Source organism: Lolium perenne, chromosome 7 (assembly GCF_019359855.2).
Source record: "Lolium perenne isolate Kyuss_39 chromosome 7, Kyuss_2.0, whole genome shotgun sequence".
Classification (NCBI taxonomy): domain Eukaryota; kingdom Viridiplantae; phylum Streptophyta; class Magnoliopsida; order Poales; family Poaceae; genus Lolium; species Lolium perenne.
In genome coordinates, this window is record NC_067250.2 from 307,990,671 (window position 1) to 308,005,201 (window position 14,531).

The 14,531-nt window shown below is 43.0% G+C and overlaps 1 protein-coding gene across 1 annotated transcript; it reads left to right on the forward strand.

Moving 5' to 3' along the window:
• The first annotated feature begins 5,560 nt into the window (after window positions 1-5,560).
• On the forward strand, window positions 5,561-10,881 carry LOC139834016 (uncharacterized). Its single transcript, XM_071824399.1, has 3 exons — window positions 5,561-5,698; window positions 8,467-9,869; window positions 10,029-10,881. Exons 1-3 carry the CDS (start codon window positions 5,561-5,563, stop codon window positions 10,879-10,881), a joined length of 2,394 nt encoding a protein of 797 aa, XP_071680500.1.
• Window positions 10,882-14,531: the final 3,650 nt, after the last annotated feature.

The window sequence follows — 14,531 nt, forward strand, 5'->3', positions numbered from 1 at the left end:
GGTGCGCCGCCGGTTCGCTCGCCGAGGAGGCTGACGGCCGTCGCGTCGCGTCCAGGGGGGCTAGGTGACGAACTCTACGCAAAATGATCTAAAAAAAACAATGCGCAAAATGAAGTTTCTTGGGCCGGTACCCACAAAACATCAGGAAAAAAAGGTGGCCATCATCACTACAAAAAGCACTTGAAAATCACAGGAAGGGGAAATCGTTGAAAAAAAAAGGAAAATCTTCTTAAAGGGTTTTTTTAGTGCGCTTTCCTCATGATTAGAGTCGGGTTTTCCTTCACCGCGTGTTGTGATTTCGCGAAATGTCGTTTTCTTTCCGATTGCCTATGTATGTATTGTAATATCCTAGGATTCGAGACGATCGAGGGGTAGATTTTAGAAATGGATGTGCATTGCATCGTAAAATCTGGGGAAATTTCACGTTTTATTAAAAAAAACTGCATCTTAGAGGGGGGTAAGTTTCTCTCTCGACACCAGATAGGGTTAGGGTTCGAGAGTGCGATAAACTTGAATCTCACTTATCTTAATTAAGGTTTTGGAAAAGAGAGGGGAACAATCCACTTTTCATCTTAAGTTGCATGATTGAATTCAAACAAGTTAGGTTTGAATTTCAAATTCAAATCACAAATAGGTATATTATAATTCAAATAATGGATAGTTCATTAAACAACTACTGCCTCCGTTTCAAGGAATAAGGCACACACATATTTCAAGACGAACTTTGACCATAAAAATTGAGGAACAAAATCTTGATTATATTATATGTAATTAGCACCGTTGGATTCGTATTGAAAAACACTTTCTAATGATGCTAATTTCATACAAACAATCTTTATATATTTGAAGAAATTCTTGGTCAAACAAAAAGCACGTAAAACGAGGACGCCTTATTCCTTGAAACGGAGGTAGTATATAACTTGGAAAATAATGAATATAAAAGAATAGAACATATATTAAAAGCTCATTAGGGAAAACTTGAGCTTTATTGATTAACACACAAGATACATTGTCATTTACAATATTCATATGAATTATAATTATTACAACACATTACAGAAATTGAATAAATGAAAAAGAAAATGAAAATTACAAAGAATTGCAAATGGCTAAACTAGCTAAATTCTTCAAGAACTTCTTGATCAACACTTGATGAAGAGCTTTTTGATCATCTCCTTAAACCCTGCATAGAGAAATAACAAAGACAAAAACATAAATTATGCCAAGTGGCAATGCGACTTGGCAGGTTAGTCAAAGAAATAGAAATTTTGGTGGATAATACCAAGGCTCAGCCGAGCTGATCCAACAACAGCTCAAGTTCCAACCAGGGAACTCACAAGCAGCTCACAGGGCTTGCTACATGCCCAACATCACACACAGACCAGGGGAGGGCCACCAAGGTGACAGGCAGTGCTATCGACCAAGGAAGCCAGGAGAAGGGGGGTATATATAAAAACTTTTGACAAGCAAACCCTAGTCATCCATCGACAGCAGCTCCAAAAGGGTAAGAACACAAGAATAGCAAGAACACATAGCCAGCAAAACTATCCAGGACAGTTCCACCAAGGATTGTTTGCTGTAGAACAAGAACTGATCAAATAGATCATCACAACCTAGCCAGGAGGAGCAGGGCAAGCTTAAACCATCAACCAGAAGCAAAACCTCTACATCAACACATATTCTAGGAGTTGGAGTGAGGTATACCCAAGAATCATGAGCAAGCACTGTTTTGCTCATACAAATCAAGCATATGCATAAGCCACATAAGCCATAGGGTGAACTACCCTGTTTGTATCATCATCTGGCAACTAGCCATGTGGTGCAAGCAAAATAAGGGAAAAGCTAGCAGGAATTCATCCAAGGGAACACTGGTTAAGTCAACATAATGATCATTGAGCTAACCAAAGAAATCCTGCAAGGAATTGAACCCTATCTAGCCAACCAGACTCACCTAGCGCCCTATAGCTAGCTATACCATCATAATATAGACATTTATATGTCTATTTTCATTTCAACATCAAATATACTGGAAGCACTTGAATAACTACCAGTAGTATTGCACAGAAGCATACATAAATGGTATAGGAGCAACCATAACTAGCAGGCCAAGCTCTGCTAGGGTCACAACAACTACCCAGCCACACACAAAAGACAACCAAAGAATCCTATCATCACTCTAAGGAGTTCAAGCATCACAGGAGGTGCCAACACATGTTGGTTTCCATCTAGTTATTGCACAGGATGCACAGGAATCACCACTGCATCAGTAGATCATGTTTGTCTGTCAGAAATAGGAAGCAAAGCTTCACTCACAAGCACAAGTAATTGAAATAGCTCACACAGAGGCAACCAGGTGCATCAAATTAATCAAACAGCCAACAGAATTGCTTTCACAAGCTACATCAACCACCAGTACTTGGTGAGGAGCTAGATACACAAGCATCAGCAGCATATAAAATAAATGCATATAAGTGTATAAGCCAATAGGAAGCTCTGATGATCACAGGATCATCCAAAGCCACAGAGATAGGTAGTAATCACTGCAAGCCATAACAAATAATACACATATATAAATTCACCATTTATAATTGTATCCAGAAGCACACCATCAAGGAATGGAGACAACTAGCCAGCAACCTAGCTCGATCAGCAGAGCTGTACCATGAATTAGAGTTCAATGAGCAACACACCAGTGGCACTGGCTCTTGCATAAAGCAAGGATTACTCACAGTAATCAAGCCAGAGGCAGAGAAGATGAATACACATGACAACCTAGTAGCTGCAGCAGTGGATGGAGCAACATGGCAGGCCATGAGCATCCCAGCATGCTCATGAGCATCTACACAAGAACCACAACAGCAGTAATAGCATGAACACAAACATAGGCTAGAGAGAGGGGAGCAACAGCACATGCATGGTCATAGAGCTATAGCATGGCAAGCTAGAATGCATAAGCACCAGCAGCACACAACAGCAGCCATAGTAGCAGCACACAACACAGAGGAGCAGGAGTAGCAGCAGTGCAGCACCCTGGATGCCAAAGCATCCAGTGGTGAGCAAGGTGGAAGAACAGGTAAGAGAGAGGGGCGGAGCACTTACAGGCGAAGCGGACAAGGAGAGCAGCCATGGTGGCCACGGCAGCACACGCTGGGGGCACGGCGGCGCCAGGCCAAGCCAGGCCAGGCCACGGCAACGCCGCAGCACCCAGCACCACCATGGCGGGGCTCACAATGGCGCCATAGTGCTAGGGACGCCAGCGAGCAACGATATCGCCGCGGATCCCGTAACCCTAGCCACAGAGGAGGGGTCAGGGACGAGCAGGAGCGACGCCAGCTCCAGATCGACGCGGAGGAGAGTGACCAGCGTCGGGAGGCGGTTCGATTGCGCCCCATGGCGAGGACTAGTATCGCTGGAGTCAGCCGGAATCGGCCGGCAACGGCGAGGGCGACGCGAGCGCAGGAGCGTGTGGGGAATTAGGGTTAGGACGAAGGGGGCGACGCGCGAGCGACTGGGTCAGGCTGGTCCAACCTAACCAGCTCGGGCTGCCTGACAGGTGGGCCTGAGGGGCATTTTGGTCATTTTAAAATTCCAAATTAAATAGAAACTTTAACATAATTTTATAAATTATATATAACTCCAAAAAAAAATGTAAACCACTTAGAATAAAATTCTCTATCATAATAAAATATGATATGGAATTTGTGAGACAAATAAAGTTGAGTCATAATTTAACACAAAGAATAAAGAATTAATAATAATCATTAAAAATAAACTCCATATTTTTTATGATAAAATAAGTCCATAAATTATTTTGGACTTAAAAACATCTTGGCAATACTCCAAGATAGTACTTTTACTCATAAGGAGTAGTCCTAAATTGTTCTTATTAGCCACCTCCAACATGAAATAAGAAAGCACCGGGAAGGGGGAACAAACCCTAAAATCTGAAAGCATGCATATTTGAATCTTTAACCATTGCCCTTATCCACCAATGATGCTATCTTTCAGAAACAAAGGACCAGGGTCAGTCCAAACAATCTAACTGCACTACATTGCAGTTGCCAGGCAAGTTCATCGCTTGCTCATGTCAATTTCAGTATTTTTACCAAATTACTTGCAAAGTACTATAATTATCACTCTTGCATAAAAAGTAAAATTGCTATCTTCACAATTATGAATATGACTATGTGGTGGGCAATGAAACCATGGTATGAGTATGGTGGAGGTTCCATTGCAAGGGTTTGTATCCATCTAGGATTAAACAACAAATGTCGTCTAGTGATTCTTGTGCCGTAACAACCGTGTTAACCATAAGATCTGGAATGGGACGGTGTAGTCAGTTGTGTTTCTCCCTCTCGTTCATCAACGGATGCGCTTACCATGGTCACTTGAATACCGAGGGACAAGCGGAGTGGTTGGGGAGCCCTAAGTCCCCACGGTAATGCGGTCTATGATGGGTTGCAACGACCGGCGAAGGTATCGGGTCAGGAAACCTAATAGTAGTCGAGGTCGGATGGTATCCTATGGATACGCTGGCCGGCGAGGACCCAAGGTCGGAATTGCAATGAAGTGTGGGTGTTCGGGGTCGCGGAGAAACATAATGAAGTGTGACCGGGAAAGATGCCCGGTTGGCACCAAGGTTAAGATCTCTTATGGGTAAAGCAACACACCTCTGCAGAGTGTAATGAATCGTGACCTGTCACTCCCTGTTCCGGGATATGGAACTGCAAACGCTACCAGAAAGGAACTCCATGAAGTTCTAGTAAACCGGTGAAGGCTGACGGACATAGTTCTTCTGAATAAAAGGAACCTTTTGAAGAAATGATTATGAAAACCTGCATTGGTATTAAACTTTCTGGTCTAACGCTGTAGCTAGTGCATTAAACACCTCTTTCCTATAATGAACTTGTTGAGTACGCTCGTACTCATACCTTTTATAATCCCCTGCTTAGATTGTCTGAATCACCTTGAGGAAGCCACCAAAGGACCAGATGGAGCAGATGGGATCTGCTACGAAGAGCCTGACCTCTCTGGAGGGATATAGGGGGTCGACTACCTTATCTTCTATGGAACCGGGGAGGTTCCAGAAGGAGAACAAGTGTGAACCACCGTAGTGATAGTAGTAGTCGAGCAGCACAAATGCTTTAGCATTTAGCTGCTCGAGTCAAATAATGTATAACTTAGTAAGACTTCTATTGAGTAAGTTAAGTAAGGTTCAACCTGAACCCAGGAGTAAACTTCTATGGACCCAAGAGGAGCTACAAGTTGATGTACATATATGGATTGTAATAATATGTGAATGAGTTTGAGACCAGCTATGTTTTTGTTGTACTACTCTGAGGGATGTAATATTTGCGGATTGGTACTTCGCGAATGTTATATCAACGACTGGCATACTACAACATGCAGTGGTATGCAGGGTCACCACATGTATGACCATGTGCACGGAGGTTGTGGCTTCAATAGTTATTCTTCGGAACAGAGCACATAAGCACTATAGTTTCGTTCAAATGACATGTCCATACATTATCAGTAAATTTGGCTAGGCTCTTTCGGATACATGGCATTGAACAAGAGGTCACAAGATTTGAGCATTGAGGTGGATGTCTTTGAGCCCTCTCTGTGTAGGAGATTCTTCATCTTCAACTTGGTTGCTCCTTGCAAGAATGTTCCAAACAAGAGGATTAAAAGCAATCAAGTCAGCTTTCATCTTATGTTACAAACAAGCATACTAAGAGCCATCAAAGTAGAGACATTCACAATGATAATTATCTCTAGTCAGCATGTTTCCACATTAGACGGTAAAGACAAAATAGGGATACCTTGTTTTGATACCACTTGAAATATTGACCTATCGACAAGAGAAAGGTGAATTGGGGATTGCAAAAAAATGAAAGTGAGCCACATTTTAGTGAACTCTTTTCTATTGTTTGCCTACAACACGGTATCATGCAAACTACCAAGATATAACTTGCCAAAAAGTAGATTACATGAAAGTAGGGAGCAATGGATAAAGAATCACAAATGCAAGATGTATCTTGAGGTTCAGATAGCTGGCTCTATCATGCGTCCTTGTTGGAGGAGTTTCAGTCCCAAGTCCTTAGTCACCAAGACCCACCTACCCCTCATTATATATGCTATGACACATATAGTCCATACCAATCCACTAAGGATGTATCTTTACATGTAGTAGACGATATCCAGCCTTCACCAACTTCTTGACTCCTTCAAAACGCACATGACAATTTCCATGTGACTCCTAGCCGTCTAGGAGCGCACACCCTCCAAAAAGTAGCAAATTGGCTAGAACTTAGATCTCGAAGCGCTTACAAAGATTATGAAAGAAATTCACTTCAAATACCCATAGATCTCAAAGTATTGGAGTGAATTGTCTAGGGAATTAAGGTGTATATGATGGATATGTGATAGTTTCATCTCAAGGGTTCTATATTCTTTCATCTCCTCACTTTTCCAAGAAATGGGAGGGTAATATATAGGAAAGGGTAAATTACAATTGTTAATTGATAAAGCAACATGCTCCAAACTTCCGAGTGTTCAAGCTCGATAGTACCGGAAAAATTCAAAACTTGAATGACCAGGGCGGGAACGCAAGATCTTGGAGGTACCGATCCAAGAATCGGTGGTACCAACTCGATTAGAGAACCTCAAAAGCAGATCAACATTTGTAAGTACTATGAAGGATCTCTTAGAGGTTCCAGTCCAAAACAACATTTCTTGGTTCAGAGAGAAAAACATATGCTTGACAGTTTCAAGCAAGAATATATTCAGAGGATTTGGATCTAACAGAACACCTTATGAAATAGAGAAGAACTAACAATGTCTAAATCCCAGTGTGGGGATCCCAACTGAACTTCACCCAAAAGTCATGGACCTAGGCAATAGACTTGCTAATAGGGAAAAGAATGAGAAATGTGAGAATTGGGGTGTGTACCAAGGTCGGTACTACCAAACTGAACGAATGATCTATCAATTTAGTTTTCCAACCAGTCATATGATTCTAAGAAAGAAGAAAAATGTTGATTGAAGAATTTTCTAATGAATTTTGTAGATAAAGACTTTGAAGTTTTTGCCATGGGTCTTTCGCCTCTACTATGCGAATTTCCCCTATGTGATAGTACAACATACCTATGCCTAAAACTGAAAATGAAAAATACAACTAATAGATAACCACACACCTTTGATAAAGGATTAGTTCCTAATTGCCTTGTCATAAATCATTCAAAATACCATAGGAAAGGTGATGTCGCAAATTATATCTCCAGCCCTTGTCATGAGAAACATGATTGCTCAAGTCTAATAAAAAAACACCTTTGCCTCCTAGATGGAATTAGCATTGAGCTAGCAACAATACTTCTCATGAAAATATGCGTCAACTAACTTTGTGCACGTGTGGGTTGTATTAAACAACAACGAGAACCATGGGGAGAGAGGCTACGGTCGGATGCCGTGAGGACTGGGGATTTCAGAGTGAGCTTAGGAAGGCGGTTTTGGAGATTGGGAGCATATGAAGGTTTTATAGTGTGGATTGTCTTAAATAATTAAAACTTATGACATTTTGCCACTAACACCCAAAAAACTCCCCGCCCAAGTCCATGTGACCATGTTGGTGCCTATGTGGAGCCTCTTATCTCCCTAGCCTAGATATGTACTAAACTAATCACAAACGACAAGTTGTGGTCCTTTTATGCAGCTTTCGCAACATCATGTATTACACATTTATGGCAACATCACATAGGGTCGATGCATTTCACGCTTTGGAATATAACGAATAATACTACCGGTATACCGGTACATCCTCCTCCTCCTCGTGAAGCGTTTGTATTCTCCAAGGGAGTTGATGTCTGCCATGTACCTGGCCCAAGACATTGACAAGCCAAGGCCAGAACGAAGACAGGCCCAGCTGAAGCCCAAGTGTCTCTAGCTGGCGACAGAAAGATGCGGTACTAAGCAAGTAGAGAGAGACGAGGGGAATATGCTTAATCACTATTGTAAACTTGAACACGGCTTTTGCCTGTGCTCTTCTCTTCTTCCTCCCAACAACTCTAGCCAGATATTGAATCTGTGGATTATCCGACGTTTCTACGCTATCTGGTGTGCTGCCATTATCTAGGTTCATCACATCTGGTATCAGGAGCCGTTCGTTCTGGCGGATCGGTGAAATTCTCCACAAAATCTCCACAGAAATTTTTCTATCAAGTTGGGTGTGTTGAGGATTTGGAGGCGAGTCAAGTCATCAGCAGGCAGGTCGGGATCTCTCAGTAATCCGTGCATGTACGAGTGATTTGCAGCGGTGGTGTGCGGTTACTACCTCTTGAGCAGCGCGGGTGGCGTTCGTCTTCGGATGAGGGGAAATTCGGCCACGGATCCAATGAAATCGGAGGTTGCCGCGCCATACTCTTGGCCGGTGGTTAAATCCCTGTCGATTTCTGGTTCGGCGTGGTTCAGGAGGCGTGTACTGGTGGATTGCAGAGGAAAGCCTCTAGCGACCAAGGTGCAGCAACGGCGAGAGGATCTCCTCTCACGGTACGGAGGGGGTCCGTTGAACAAGGCGTCGCTAATCAGGCCAAGGCGATCGCGGACCATGAGGCGCAACTGCGCCAACTGGTGATTGTCCTCACCAAGTCGGCAGAGACGGCCGCGAGGAACACAGAATCCTGTCAGGCCCTTTCAGTCACCACAGAGAGGTTGCTCAAGCAACAGGATGTGATTAACAACAAAATTGATGCAGTTGATTCACATGTGGAAAGCATCAACAAGCGCCTTGCTTCCTTGGAGGAGACAATCCACACAGCTCTCGAGCACTCCTCCGGCCCAGATGGGCACCGTGAAGAATTAGAAACCCAAGGTGCTGCTGCAAAGTGTACCCTGGAAAAGGGTCAGTATTTGACTATCAAATCTCGTTATGATGTTGGTCCATATCGTGATAATTCTCCTAGGCGTAGTAGATACCCTAGAGATACTAGCAACAATGAGTTTCGTATGCCTAAAACTATTTTCCCTAAATTTGATGGCACACACCCAAAAATGTGGAAGGAGCAAGCCGAGAAATACTTCCACATGTTCCATGTACCAGAGGAGTACAAAGTAGATTATGCCACTCTCCAGTTTAAGGGCAATGCTGCCTTATGGTTACAGACATACGAGGCACAACATGACATAGATAGTTGGGCTCAGTTGTGTGTAGCTATATGTCACAAATTTGCTAAGGATCTTTATTATACTGATATGAGCAGAACTGTAGACATAAGACAAACTAGTGATGTAGCTACCTATCAACAAGAATTTGAGAATCTCATGCATCAATTGTTAGCACATAACTCTGCAATAGATGAAACCTTCTTTGTAGCCAATTTTTTTAAAGGGCTCAAACGTGATATTAGAGCTGTAGTAGTTATACATCAGCCTAGAACTGTTGATGCTGCGATATCCTTGGAACTATTACAGGAAGCTCAATTGCAAGATGATAGAAGGGGTCGTTATAAAGTAAAGAAATGGCATAACAGAGCCGGTCCTGGCAAGTTGGGTATTCATCCAGCAGAGAAGGAAGCACCACCAGACAAACCAGCTGCAACTCATGTGCCTAATAAGTTTGCTGAATTAAGAAGAGAAAGGAGAGAAAGGAATGAATGTTTCAAGTGTGGAGGAAAATTTGTTCCAGGTCACAAGTGTCCTAAGAAAGTGGAATTATCTGTAATTGCTGAAATCTGTGAAGCTCTTGATGTCATCAGCGACTCTGAATCTAAGGGAACTGATACTTCTTATGAATCAAGCGGGGACATAAGCCGTTGTGAAGCTATGAGTCTTTCTCCTGCAGCCACTCACAGCACTACTAGTAAGAGAACCATGAGGTTGTTGGGTCACATTGGAAAACAATAAATTCTTATACTTATTGATTCTGGCAGCTCAGACAATTTCATTAGCCAAGAATTAGTGAACTCTCTTCAGCTACCAGTTCAAGAGGCTTCTCCAGTGTAAGTCACTATTGCTGATGGAAAGCAATTGCTTAGCAATCAGGGTTTACCTCAACTGAAGTGGGGAGTGCAGCAACATAAGTTCACAACTCCTGTAAGAGTTTTACCATTGAAGTGTTACGACATGATACTGGGGATGGAATGGTTGGAATCTTGCAATAAGGGCAATATGTTTGTGGACTGGACAAGAAAGAAAATGCTTTTCAAGCATGAAGGGCAGAGAATTACCTTGAGAGGGATAAATGCCAACAACAACTACTGCCCTACAATTTCCTTAGCTGAATTACATCAGATGGTTCAAAGTGGTGCAGTGGCTCAGTTGATAGCCTTGTACATGCTCTCTGGTCTATTGGTCCAACAAGAACTTACGGCACAAGTCAAGAAATTGTTGAAAGATAATGAGCAGTTGTTCCAAGAATCAACAAAATTACCTCCCTCAAGGTCATTTGATCATGCGATTCCATTGGTGCCTGGAGCTGTTCCGGTGCAGAAGAAACCATATAGATATGCGCCATCACAGAAAGATGAATTGGAGAAAAAAATCAATGAAATGATCAGGAAAGGAGTAATTCAACCTAGTCACAGTCCCTTTGCTTCTCCAGTTATTCTTGTAAAAAAGAAAGATGGTGGATGGAGGATGTGTGTGGACTATCAATACTTGAATGCATTGACAGTGAAGAACAAATATCCCCTACCTATAGTGGATGAACTATTAGATGAGTTGGCAGGGACTCAGTTCTTTACAAAGCTGGATTTGCAAAGTGGCTATCATCAAATAAGATTGGTAGAAGGTGAAGAGTATAAGACTGCCTTCAAGACACATAATGGTCACTGGGAATTCAAAGTGATGCCATTTGGGCTAACAAATGACCTGCAACCTTTCAAGTAGTTATGAATACCTTATTTGCATCCTTGCCAAGGAAAGGGGTGTTAATTTTCATGGATGACATTTTGATTACCGTTTTCAAATTCATACTGATGCATCTCGGGTGGGTATTGGAGCAGTGTTGAGTCAGCAAGGGCACCCTATTGCCTACTTAAGCAAAGCATTAAGCTCAATGGCAAAGGCTTTATCAACATATGAGAAAGAGTGTTTGGCACTAATTCTAGTAGTGGAGAAATGGAAGTCTTACTTGCAGCATAATGAGTTCATTATATACACTGACCATAAAAGCCTCACTCATCTCGAATCTCAACACCTCACCAACTCTATTCAACACAAAGCCTTCTGCAAGTTGCTGGGTCTAAATTACAGGTGAAATACAAAGAGGGAACGAGCAACAAAGTGGCTGATGCATTGTCTCGCTGTGTAGAGATAGCTGAAGTTGCAGCCATGTCTGTAAATAAACCAAGGTGGTTGGAAATTATTGTGGTAAGTTAAAATACAGACCCTCAAGCCAAAGAACTATTGGCACAACTCAGTGTTAGCAGTCCAAATGCTAATGGCTATGCACTCTATGATGGAGTTATCAAGTATAACAACAAGATTTGGCTAGGAAACCATAAAGAAGCCAAAGATGCTATCATGTTGGCTCTACATAATAGTGGAATTGGGGGCCATAGTGGATTCACAACAACATATAACAAGATTCGTGCTCTATTTGCTTGGAACCATATGAAACATGACATTAAGACATATGTGGCACATTGTACAGTCTGTCAGCAGGCAAAATCTAAACATGTTGGCAGCCCAGGACTGCTACAGCCTCCCCAATACCACACAAGGCATGGGAGATCATTAGCCTTGACTTTTTGGAAGGGTTGCCTAAGTCCAGCAAGTATGACACAATTCTTGTGATAATTGATAAATTTACAAAATATGGTCACTTCATTCCTCTATCTCACCTATACACAGCTCTCACAGTGGCTCAAGCATATGTTGACCATGTTTACAAGTTGCATGGGTTACCAAAAGTCATCATATCAGATAGAGATAAGGTTTTCACAAGTTTGTTCTGGTAGCAACTATTCAAGATCACGGATACCACATTAAACATGAGCTCCAGCTACCATCCGCAAACGGATGGACAAACCGAAAGGTTAAAACAATGCATGGAGACTTACCTGCGGTGCATGACTCAATCTTGTCCACAGAAATGGGCCAAGTGGCTACCACTAGCCGAGTTTTTGTATAACACAACGTTTCATTCAGCTCACGGGAAATCACCTTTTGAAGTGTTATACGACTATAAACCAACACACTTTGGGTTGCAAGATATATCTGTGCATGATGCAACAGTGGTACCTGATCTAGAATCTTGGCTCAAGGACAGGGATGATATGCAACGTCTAGTACAACAAAATTTGCTTTGTACTTAGCGGAGAATGAAAAGTCAGGCTGACAAACACATGGTGGAAAGACAATTCAAAAAAGGTGATCAAGTTTACCTCAAACTACAGCCGTATGTGCAGACATCCTTGGGCAACAGGTCAAATCAAAAGCTGAGTTATAAATACTTTGGTCCGTACACTCTAATACAGCGAGTTGGAGCTGTTTCCTATAAACTGCAATTACCTGTTGGCAGCAAAATACACCTAGTAGTGCATGTATCACTACTGAAGCAAGCCCTACCCAGTAACATAGTGGTTCAACCTGATTTACCGTCTCAGTGTCATTCAATGAGTGAAACAACCACTCCACTTCAGGTACTGGATACTAACACCATAACATCTGGGAATAAGCAAGTATGTTTGGTGCAGGTTTAGTGGTCAAGATTTCCAACTTCCTGGGCGACCTGGGAGAATGAACAGCGGCTTCGCCAAGAGTATCCAAATGCACCTGCCTGGGGACAAGCAAGTCCTAAGGAGGGGGGAATGCCATGTACTTGGCCCAAGACATTGACAAGCCAAGCCCAGAACGAAGAAAGGTCCAGCTGAAGCCCAAGTGTCTCCAACCGCCAAAGGAAAGATGCGGTACTAAGCGAGTAGAGAGAGACGAGGGGAATATTCTTAATCACTATTGTAAACTTGAACATGGCTTTTGCCTGTGCTCTTCTCTTCTCTCTCCCAACAACTCTAGCCAGATCTTGAATCTGTGGATTATTCGACGTTTCTACGCTATCTGGTGTGCTGCCATTAGCTAGGTTCGTCACAATGTCCTTGTCCCATCCGACCTTGTCAAACATGGCCGCCTCCTACCGTATATTGTGGCACGACCCTATCAATGGTTAGTGATGAATGAATACTAAGTCTTCAGAAAGGCTATGCGCATGAGGAGAAAATTTAACATCAATCTCAGCAATGGAATCTAAAGGTATATAGATGCCACCCCATGGGGGTTTCACAGCGGTTTGAGCTTCTCATCCAACATATCTCTCGTTAGAATCGATCTTGACCGTTCATTTTTCTTACCGCATGGTACAAAAAGACACTCCAGAGTGAAAACCCTAGCCGCCAATCCCGTGTCGTGCTTCTCCTTCCCAATCCCCTCTCTTTCTCGACCTCCACAACCATCCCTAGCGCTTCTCCTCCCCAGAACCCTCTCTTTCTTGACTTTCCCAGCCCTCCCTGGCCCAATCCCATCTTTTCTCCTTGTCGTCGTGGAAGCCAGGCCGCCTAGTCGTCGCCATCGCAGTTGTAACAACCCAACTTTTGTGTCTTGATTATAATTTTGGAACACAAATTCTTGGGTCAACAAAAACTTTTTCTATCATTAAAAATCTCATGCATATAGTTACTCTTGCATTGGTTGTAGAGTTTTTGTGTGTATGTTGCTTGTGAATATTCCAATTGTGTGCCAATATCTAAAACAATAAAACTTTTCTTTTCACTATAACACCTTGCTTATCCCTGGTTTTAGTTAGCTAACAATAAAGTGCTAAACCCTAGTGCATGTGATCATGATCTCTCAAGATCATGTTTCTTCCAAACTTCCATCCTCCATAATTCCTCCATCCTTTCTCAAAAATTTAAAATCGAAAATCCTCCAAGCAAGTAACCATTGAACCATCATTAATTGCCCTAGTCTTGCCCTTGATCACACATTGAGTGGTTAATTCGAAAATCCAAAGAATGGGAAAATGTGGAGGATGGCCAAGCCGGCCATCACACCACCACATTACCTTGCATCCCTCTATCTATCTCTCTCTTCTCTTTACTCCTCCAAACCACCAGCACATGGACAGAATTCGACCCCATCTCCCTTCTCTTCACTCTTTTACTCTACACACACGGGTCACATGATTATGCATGCATTTGGCACCTTGTGGTTAAGAGGGAAGTGGGAGAGAGGAGGTGGCCTGGGCTGGAAGCACACTGGCTGCCAATATGGCATGCCTCCACTCAGATGCAGCCAAACCGGAAGCTACTCCAACCTATCCCTCCCTCCTGTCCCTCCCCTAGCTCCCTACCACCCTCTCCCGTCGCATCCCTCCGTTGGAGACAAACCGCACGGAGACACTCTCCTCCCTCTCTTCTTTCTGCGGCACACGCTGGCGAAACCAGGAGGCCTCGACGTCGCTGCGCCTCCCTACTCCTCCTAGACCACCATCCCGTGCACCCCTTCTCGTTCTGCAGCCCAACCGACCCCCAACAGCCGAC

Excerpts from the sequence above, each read along its gene's own strand:
- LOC139834016 (XM_071824399.1), top strand. The coding sequence starts at position 5,561 with ATGGCATTGAACAAGAGGTCACAAGATTTGAGCATTGAGGTGGATGTC. Across the intron at positions 5,699-8,466 it reads AGAGGATTAAAAGCAATCAA|GAGGCGTGTACTGGTGGATT; the intron begins GTCAGCTTTCAT and ends GGCGTGGTTCAG. Across the intron at positions 9,870-10,028 it reads ACTAGTAAGAGAACCATGAG|CAATCAGGGTTTACCTCAAC; the intron begins GTTGTTGGGTCA and ends GCAATTGCTTAG.